Here is a 9,179-nt window from a genome sequence, read left to right as displayed (position 1 = left end):
AAGTTCTCAGGACACGCCTGAGTCTGTGATGTACACATGACACTTCAGAGTTGTGTATTTCTGGCAGTGGCTGATCGCTCAGTGGGTACGGCCACTGACAAAGGGTCTGGGTTTTGAACCCTGACCAGGTCAGCACCGTGGGCCCTTAGGCGAGGTCCTTAACGCTACTGCCTGATCATATCTGGCCACAGCACCAAGCGTGAAAGTCATCATCAGACTCGAGTCACATGACTTGATTCAAGACGTAAACGTGTATATAAAAAAATGACGCTGTAAAGTAGCTTGTTAGCTCATGCAGCAACAGGGTGTAGCTGCTATGCTAATGATACTTTAGCTTGTTTTGACTCATTCACAGGATTTATTAGCATCAAAGGTAGGGTAGGAGATTTAAGGCGAGTAACAGCCAGAGTTTGAACATACACTCCCGCCTCTCTGAAGCCACGCCTCCTAATCTCACGGACGCGCATTACATGCTCACAGAACCCATCAGCTGCTGGAGCTCCGTGTCTGACCTCTGACCTCCTCACCATGGTCCTCCTGCAGCAGGTGCAGCTAGCTGCTGTTTCAGGTGAGCACAAACAGGCAAGGCGAAAAAACTAGGATCACTACAGGTCAGTATCACCAGGTAACAGGTTACCTCGGATACCACGGCTGAGAGGCGGCTCGAAAGCTGGCGGGTGGAGACACAAACTAAACACACCAGGGGAGGGGAGACAACAAGACACAGGCGAGAGACATGAGGGAGGAGCAGGTGATCATCGGGAGGAGGGAGCGCACGAGGGAGAGGAAGACATGACACCTGAAACGACAGGAGCGGCAGTGCTTACAAAATAAAACAGGAAGTAACTGAATCTTCAAAATAAGACCTGGCTCGAGGACGGATCCTGACACTGAGAGGTTTGAATAATCAGTCAGATGAAAGGTTTACAAACACCCACGCTTCCTTTCTCTTCCTCGTGCCTAAGGTTGGACTTCCTGTGTTTTTATGTGATTTGGCCGTCTTGGTGTTCATGTTTTTTTTTGTCCACATCACCAAACCTGGAAACAGACACACTCTCTGCTGTACTCTGGACCAGGAGGCGGTGGTTGAATCATGTGGATGTGGCGCCATGCAGTGGCAGTGAGGAGCGCTGCAGGCAGGAGGCGTTCAGGGACAGAGGAGCAGCAGCCTGAGAGGAGAGACACTCAGCAGAGTCACATCTCTGCAGAATACCAACACGGAGTCGGTGCTTATAAAACAACTCCAGCCACAAACCACATGAGCCTCGTGTCCTTGTGTTCACCTCTTTTATTTAACCCTTCCTTGCACAGATCGTCTTTAAGGGCAGGCACCACAAGAACACAAGTCTGTGCAAATAATGCATTTTCATAGAGACACAGGGACAGAACACATCAGCCTCTCAGAGACACCCTTAGTTTACTCCTCCTGATCAGGCTGATGTGGCTCAGAACAGAGCGTGAGGAGGAGGAGGAGGAGGTAGAGAGGAAGAGTAGAAAAGAAAGTTCCGTACACATCAACAGTAAGGTCTGGGCTCATGTGTAGACAGGCACACTGTTTAATCAATAATGGCTTTAGAGGAAGCTGCATGCTTTAACCAGCCAGCTGCCGTCATGCTGCCAGCTGCTGTCCGCCACGTTCACAGCACAGAACAGCGTCATGCAGGTAACACACACACACACACCGACCCGGAAGACACGTAATATAAGTGATGCTGCGTTTGAGGAAAGTCAGAAAATTCAGATGCATCACCTCTGACGTGAAGGCTCCTGTTAATAATGCTCTTTAATAGCTGGTATAATACAACTTAAATAAGGTTTTTATTACTGTAAATATCATAAACCTGCAGTAATATATTTGGCCACTTGGGAGCAGTAACAAGCCAGAAAAAAGACGTTTTGAGTAAAAGCAACATTATCGACCCAGTGAAGCTGTCTCCACATGCATGTGTCTGAGCATTTATTAGCATAAAAAGCTAGCTCAGGCTAACACAGCTATGTTAGCAGGGTTCTGCTGTGTGCAGCGATGCTACAGTCACAAAAGCTACTGATCATAAGTGTTAGCCTGAAGACAGTTAGCAGCTAGCTAGCGTCATTGGTTACCGTTTTGCTGTGGGTTTGGACGAAACAACACAGGACGATAATGACCACCGCTCGACACAATCACTGCAACAGCTTCCACACTGAGGACGTCAGGTGCTGTCAGTTCGCTCTGCTGCCCTCTAGAGGCCAAACGTCAGGTGTTGCAGCTTTAAATGTATGATATAAAGTTAGATGAGACGCAGCATCGTGATAAAGAAACCATGCATGGATCTGTGGGTTCTGTAGTCCTAAAGAAGGAGCTTCCTGTGAGTCCATCGTTTCCAAAGAGGCTCCTGGTCGTCGACAGATCTGTAAAGCTCCACAGAGACTACAAAGACCAGACCGGAGTTTAAAAGCAGGCCGCTTAAGGCTCGACGGAGACTCCACAGTATGAGGAATGTTCAGTAACACACAACAACGTCGTGTTTGGCACTTGTGATTCAACATGTTAAATCAGAGATTTAAAAAAAAAAATGGCGGCAGCCGCTGGGTCCGGCTCGTCGTCCTCTCTGCACTTAGTGTCTGTTCAGCGCAGCAGCAGAGTCAGAGCTGCGTTCGCCGGCCTGGACGTTGCATAGTGTTGTTGGAGATCAGACTGCTCCCTCTCTCTCTCTTTCTTCTTCTTGTAAACGTGAGGCCCAGGTTTTCAGGCACTGTGTAAAACCCTCAGTGAGTCCGCCGTGAAGGTTTGAGCTGTTTAACGCACAGATGGAGCATCACAGCTGACGCCACGCTGGAGGAGAGTTCACCTGAAACAGAAGCTGGGGCTGGTGTTTGTTCGGACAGAGAGACGTTTAAAGACCTGGGACTGGAGGGGCCACACGGGTTCACTCAGCAAACGTCTTTCATTTGATGCATCGATGAATGAAAATGATGTTCAGTCTGATCAGGAAACATTAGAAAATCTTCAGGTTTCCTGATCAGACCGAGTCATTTTCACGCATCTGGTCCACAGCCCTAGGTTTAGTCTTGAAGGCTGATCCTGTGAGGCTGTATCTCACTACATAAATATTTTTTTTTATCATTTTAGACACTGGTTTCAAAGATCAGAACTTCATGCTACACGCGGCTACGTTAGCTTAATGAAGCTATTTTACATTAGTCTGCTGTTCTGAGGTCTAAATCTGAACTGGAGTCCTCCTCCCTCATCTGATCACTGTTAGTTTCTTATTCGGGGACAAACATCAGCACGGTGTGGCAGCTGATCAGGTGAGTACCAATAAAACACGTTATCAGCCTCCAAAATGGCGTCAGAATGTGTGTCATCCACCTGGCGGAGTACACAGGTGAGTCCCTGGTCGTCGTCCCCCCCGCCCTCAGGTCCACACCTCCATGGGGACCATGGCCTCCTTGGAGCCGATGGGAGGCAGCAGGTTCTGCTCACACAGGAACTGCAGAGGAAACTGAACCAGGAAGCCTCGGATCTTCTTCAGCTCCTCCTGAGCCCGTGCAGGGTCCTCTTTGTCCAGGCCCGACTTGGCCAGGTAGCCCTCCAGCTCCAGGATGTTACGGACATCACTGGAAGGCAGGCAGCGGAACACCTGGAGAGAGAGGAAGAGGAGGATCTCAGATGACCAAACCATGGTCAGACAGCAGGTCTGTGCAGTCCGGCTCCCCGGAGGACTCACCTTCTGGTAGATGGAGGCGTTTCGAGCGCTAGTGGCCATCCAGACCTCTTTGTAGAACTGATCGCTGATGGGATCCGACACGTCGATGGAAGGATCTGTGTGAGCGCCGAGGATCATCCTGGAAGAGGACAGAGACCAGAGGACAAACAGGGATTAAAACTGATGAGCAGCCTGTCTGAGTCTTGATCAGGACGGACGTTTCCGTACTTGAAGCACTCGAGGCGGAGCTGCAGGGCGAACTTTCCCGCCGCGTACGGCTGCCCATCCATCACCGCGGTCACCGTCTCTGAGTCCTCCACGATCACCGCCACCTCACTGTCCCTCTTTCCCAGCATGCTCCGGTCATTGATGTTGGCAGAACCTGCAGGTACACACAGCAGTCAGAGGACAGACGGTGGCAGACCAGCAGGTGGCGCTGAGAGCCTTTATTTCAGGTTCCTGCAATGACGAGCCTCAAACTGTTTTACTCCTCAGCTGAGGAACAGTTATCTGACATCTGGTGGCTGCTTCTTGAGCTGTCACCTCCTCCCCCTCCTCTTCCTCTTCCTCTTCCTCCCCCCCTCCCCTCTCCTCCCCCCCCCCCCTCCTCCTCCCCCCCTCTTCCTCCTCCCCCCCCTCCTCCCCCTCTTCCTCTTCCTCCTCCTCCCCCCCTCCTCCCCCTCTTCCTCTTCCTCCTCCTCCTCCTCCTCCTCCTCCCTTGCTCTGCAGCTCCTGTTTCTTGCTCCTCTATTATACATGCTCGGCCTTGTGTCAGGGTGATATTTCATCACTTATTCAGGCCACCGTCAGCTGAACGCCTGCTATGATGGAGGCGCCTACCGATGATGACGGTGTTGTCGTCCACGATGAGCATCTTGCTGTGGACGTAGATGAGCTCGGTGACCAGCTTCCCCTCCAGCTCGGCGTGAGTCCTCAGGCCAGCGATGGAGATGTAGTTGATCCACTGATCTCCCACTGCAGACAGAGACACCGTCAGTCTACAGCCCAGCAGACTGCAGGTCTCGGAGCTCAGAGTGCGACTCCAGATTATGTGATTTGAACTCAAACATGGACAACCTGACGCAGATGTGCTGTGTTTTCATATGTTCGTGGGGCTAACATCAGGCTTTGGCTATCTGCTCTGTTTCCTTGAGCTAAAAGCTTGGGCCATGTCTCTGCTCATGGATCCAGCAGCGATCAATCACTTTTATCTACTGACAGGAATAACAGCGTCTACAACTCACACTTATGAGCTGCCATCAGCTCGGACTTACTCTCTTTTTTCAGCTGTGAAATGATGGAGTGCTCTCCTCTGTTCATGGTCCTGCAGGGACACAGAGACACAGGATGAGCAGCAGACCCACATTCCTCTCAGTACGAGCCTCCGTGTGTGTTTACTCAAGAACACAATGACCGTCAGGAACACACACACACTCACAGGGTTAACAGCTGTGTGGTGTTATTACTGTACTGTGCTGCCTCCTTCCAGGATTTAACCCTCTAGCAAACACACGGATGGCAGGTGAGCTCCTGGTCACGTGGCTTCATTCATGCAAACACACACTCACACACGCTCACACACCTGTAGTTGAAGTGCATGACAGCCTGGATGGCGCTGCCTCCGCCTGTGTTGATGTCTCCTTCAAAGCCGGGCAGCAGCGGCGTCACCACGTAGACGCGGTACCTCTTACCCTCCCTGCAGAACCAACACGTGAACAAGGTGTGATATTTAACCCCAAAAATAAATAAAGATTTAACACCAACGAGATTCAGTAAAAACAAAGATCCTGAAGCCACGATGGAGTCACATGTGAGCAGAGGTCACATGGGTTAATACAGACTGTGACAACATAAACAGTTAAGTATTATAATTACTGAGACAAAAATAAGACAAACACCAAGAGAAACAGGATATTAAAAGTTTATACAGCCAATTTCCTCCATGACAAAAAACACAACAGACCAAAGCACGAGGAGGAAACGGAAAAAACCAGTCAAACACGACTCATCATATCAAGTCTATCTATTATACGTCAATGCATATTGTGACTGTGTGTGTGTGTGTTGTCCTGGAAAATCATTTCCTGATAAGCCTTAGTGCACACACACACTGTGAGTGTGATCATTGAGTTTTTCTTGTAAATCATTTTACAGAGAAAATAAACACAAACCTCTACAGCAGGTGTGTTTGTTTAGTCTAACACTGTGTGTGTGTGTGTGTGTCTGAGTGTGTGTGTGTGTCTGTGTGTGCCTGTCTGTCTGTCTGTCTGTGTGTGTGTGTGTGTGTGTGTGTGTGTGCCTGTCTGTGTGTGTGTCTGTGTGTGTGTGTGTGTGTCTGACTGTGTCTGTGTGTCTGTGTGTGTGTGTGTGTGTCTGACTGTGTGTGTGTGTGTGTGTGTGTGTGTGTCTGTGTGTGTGTGCCTGTCTGTGTGTGTGTGTGTGTCTGACTGTGTGTCTGACTGTGTGTGTGCCTGTGTGTGTGTGTGTGTCTGTGTGTGCCTGTCTGTGTCTGTCTGTCTGTCTGTCTGTGTGTGTGTGTGTGTGTGTGTCTGTGTGTGTGTGTGTGGGTCTGACTGTGTGTGTGCCTGTCTGTGTGTGTGTGTGTGTGTCTGACTGTGTGTGTGTCTGTGTGTCTGTCTGTCTGTGTGTGTGTGTGTGTCTGACTGTGTGTGTGCCTGTCTGTGTGTGTGTGTGTGTGTCTGACTGTGTGTGTGCCTGTGTGTGTCTGTGTGTGTGTGTGTGTGTCTGACTGTGTGTGTGTGTGTGTGTGTGTCTGTGTGTGTGTGCCTGTCTGTGTGTGTGTGTGTGTCTGACTGTGTGTCTGACTGTGTGTGTGCCTGTGTGTGTGTGTGTGTTACCTATACGCTCTGATGATGCGCTCGGCGATCGTGTCTCCAATCTTGTTGAAGACGTATCTGTTGTCGGCGCAGCTGATGAAGAACTGATTCTGGAAGAACAAACCAGAAGTTAAAACACAAAAAAAAACATAAACTGACGTCTCTGACGTTGGATCAGACATGAAGGACGGGGCAGGTGTGGTTGCTCCGGTTGCTGCGGTGATTCACTGTCCTGTTTCTGATGGAGAAATGAAGCTGATGAAGCTTCAGCAGAACTTCTTCTGTCTTCTAGAACCAAGCTGTTACTGTACCTTCACTTTATGTTGATTGTTAGTGTTGAACGTGCATTTACAAACCAAGAGAATCAAGAACTGCATTTTCCCAGTGTCTTTGAACGCCCCTTTGAACGGCGTGCTCTCTGCAGATCTGTACCTCTATGTAGATGAAGTGCTGGCTGTTCCTGATGGCGTGGACGTAGGCGTTGTGGATGGACTCCTCGTGGTATTTGATGCCAGCGGACCAGTCTGAGGCCGAGCGCAGGATCTGCAGAGAGAGGACGGATTAATGACCGAAAAACCGGCACTCAGACAGCGGGCGCCTCCCAAAGAGGATTCCTGTTCCTCACATGCCTCTGATGAAGCTGACAGCAACAGTCTGACGTCACACTGTATGTACTGTATGACTGGAGGGTCCAGAGATTATTGATTAAATGACCTGAAACCAGTTCCTCACTCTACTCGGCCTCACGCCTGCAGATCAGACTGATGCTCCCTGAACGTTGGTCATGTGACTGCTGAGTCCATCATGGCTTCCTGCTGGTTGCTGAGGAGGGCAGGACTTTCTGCTTTAACTTTTTATTTCTAGATTTGGTTCATTTTCCCATGATGCATTCAAAGACCATTGGACAGTTTCTACCAGTCATCGTCGGTGCCATGGTCTCACCTGTACTTTGGTGGGGGTGCAGTTGCGGACCTGGTATCGCTGCTCTGCGGCGGTGCTGTGAGACTTTGGCAGCAGGTAGGGATACGACAGCGAGCGGTACCGTGGCTTCATGAGCTGTGGGGCAGACAGAGCACAGAGCGGCGTTTACATGGATCCGTCTGGCGTCTCTGCGGCTCCGCAGCACAGCGACCTCTGACCTTGGTGAAGTTCCACCGCTGGATGAAGTGTCTGGCCACATCCCGAGCCGCTTTCCCGTGAACCACCGAGGCGATGTCGTGCCAAGGCATTCTGGGAGTGGTGTGCCTGTCGATGAAATCTTAAAACAGCAGAAAACAGGACGGTGGTGAGGAGACACCAAGGGGGACAGACAGGGAGACTCCTCCGCGGTGTCCTTACCATCGAAGGGCTTGTCCAGCTGGATCCAGTCCTTGTGCACAAAGTTGCAGTAGTCCTTGCCGTGCCAGAAGCGCGTGTTTCCAAACAGCTCGCCAACCCCGGTGTGCAGGCTGCGCACCGAACCGCTGCCTGAGACACACACGGGAGGGGTTAACCATCATCATGATGCACAGACCTGTGCATGACACACATGGTCAGACTCCTGGGATCCGATGGCACCTTTCCCCAGGAGTCATGCCATGTCACATCTGCACAGTGATGTCACACTGCGTCCTCAAGTGGTTAAAATGACTGCTGATTTATCTGGGATTATCTGGACTTTTAACAACATGAAACAGCAGCTTCAGGCCGGGCAGACGCTCCAACAGCAGCATGCAGACACAGAATATACTTACCACAGTCAAAAACATGCAAAGAAAAGAACGAACATTTATTTCCTGCACTCATGAATCTAATCTGTGATCTCATCATCACCTCCAGGCAAACAAACAAACAAACCAGCTGCAGAAACCACACGAGAGCCAGCAGACGAACACGAGCCGCGTTCAAACATCAACACAGGCTGCCGGTCAAACCTCAGACCGGACCGATGTGTGAAACCAGGCGGAGCCTTTAGAGCTCTGTCTTACTGTGGCGCTGTTTGTTTTTAAAGCAGCGCTCACGTCTGTCTTCTCCTAAAAAGCTGCTTTAAAACACCAAGCAGCCCCTCTGCTCTGTTTATATATATATATATTTATATATATAGACAGAGGGACAAAGGTCAAAACCACAGCAAAGCACTCTGGGAAACAGGAAGTGATCCTGCAGCCCGGCTGACTCACCCGCCTGACACAGGCCGACGGGGATCAGAGCGTGCCGGCTGCTGACGCTGTCAGACCGACCTGAGCCGGCGAACAGAGTGAAGCCGACGTCACACTGCAGCTTATTAAACACTGAATTCATCGATCAGAAGTCGTCCCACGTCTCACGCCTGTGTTGTGTGTGACTCACTCTCTTCGTGCTCCTGGTCGCTGTCACTGTCGGCGGCGGCCAGCCCGTGTTTCTGCAGGTGTCTCCTGATGCTGAACCTGGTCCTCTTCGGTCTCCCCTGACCCTTCAGCTTGGGCTGGTCCACCGAGTCCATCACCGTGAAAATACCCCTCCCGTTGTTTGACGAAGTGGCGCCGCTGCCGTTGGCTGGGGCAGCCATATTGGAAGAGGCTTGAGCCTGAGAACAACACAGAAGACATCACAGTGTGTGTGAGTGTATGTGTGTGTGTGTGTGTGTGAGTGTGTAATTGTGTGTGTGTGTGTATGTGTGTGTGTGAGTGTATGTGTG

The 9,179-nt window shown here is 50.6% G+C and overlaps 2 protein-coding genes across 3 annotated transcripts in view; one reads left to right on the top strand and one right to left on the bottom strand.

Moving 5' to 3' along the window:
- The window catches only part of LOC114452823 (NLR family CARD domain-containing protein 3-like), a 1,046,161-nt gene that overhangs the window by 455,100 nt on the left and 581,882 nt on the right, over positions 1-9,179 (top strand). The gene's annotated exons all lie outside the window — the stretch shown is intronic.
- LOC114452833 (phospholipase D1-like) overlaps positions 1,315-9,179 on the bottom strand; it is a 12,052-nt gene continuing 4,187 nt past the window's right edge. The window contains exons 14-25 of the mRNA XM_028432309.1: positions 8,852-9,068; positions 7,862-7,990; positions 7,663-7,781; positions 7,466-7,579; positions 6,956-7,066; positions 6,545-6,633; positions 5,269-5,382; positions 4,961-5,010; positions 4,527-4,661; positions 3,915-4,068; positions 3,708-3,825; positions 1,315-3,620 (exon numbers count right to left, since the gene is read on the bottom strand). Of these exons, the coding sequence (XP_028288110.1) occupies positions 3,396-3,620; positions 3,708-3,825; positions 3,915-4,068; positions 4,527-4,661; positions 4,961-5,010; positions 5,269-5,382; positions 6,545-6,633; positions 6,956-7,066; positions 7,466-7,579; positions 7,663-7,781; positions 7,862-7,990; positions 8,852-9,068 (1,575 nt within the window). The 3' untranslated portion in view covers positions 1,315-3,395. The remainder of the gene's footprint in view (positions 3,621-3,707; positions 3,826-3,914; positions 4,069-4,526; positions 4,662-4,960; positions 5,011-5,268; positions 5,383-6,544; positions 6,634-6,955; positions 7,067-7,465; positions 7,580-7,662; positions 7,782-7,861; positions 7,991-8,851; positions 9,069-9,179) is intronic.

The sequence above is a fragment of the Parambassis ranga genome, chromosome 20 (genome assembly GCF_900634625.1).
Source record: "Parambassis ranga chromosome 20, fParRan2.1, whole genome shotgun sequence".
Lineage (NCBI taxonomy): Eukaryota > Metazoa > Chordata > Actinopteri > Ambassidae > Parambassis > Parambassis ranga.
Note: the sequence above shows the minus strand (reverse complement) of the source record. Positions and strands in the feature narration are given on the sequence as shown.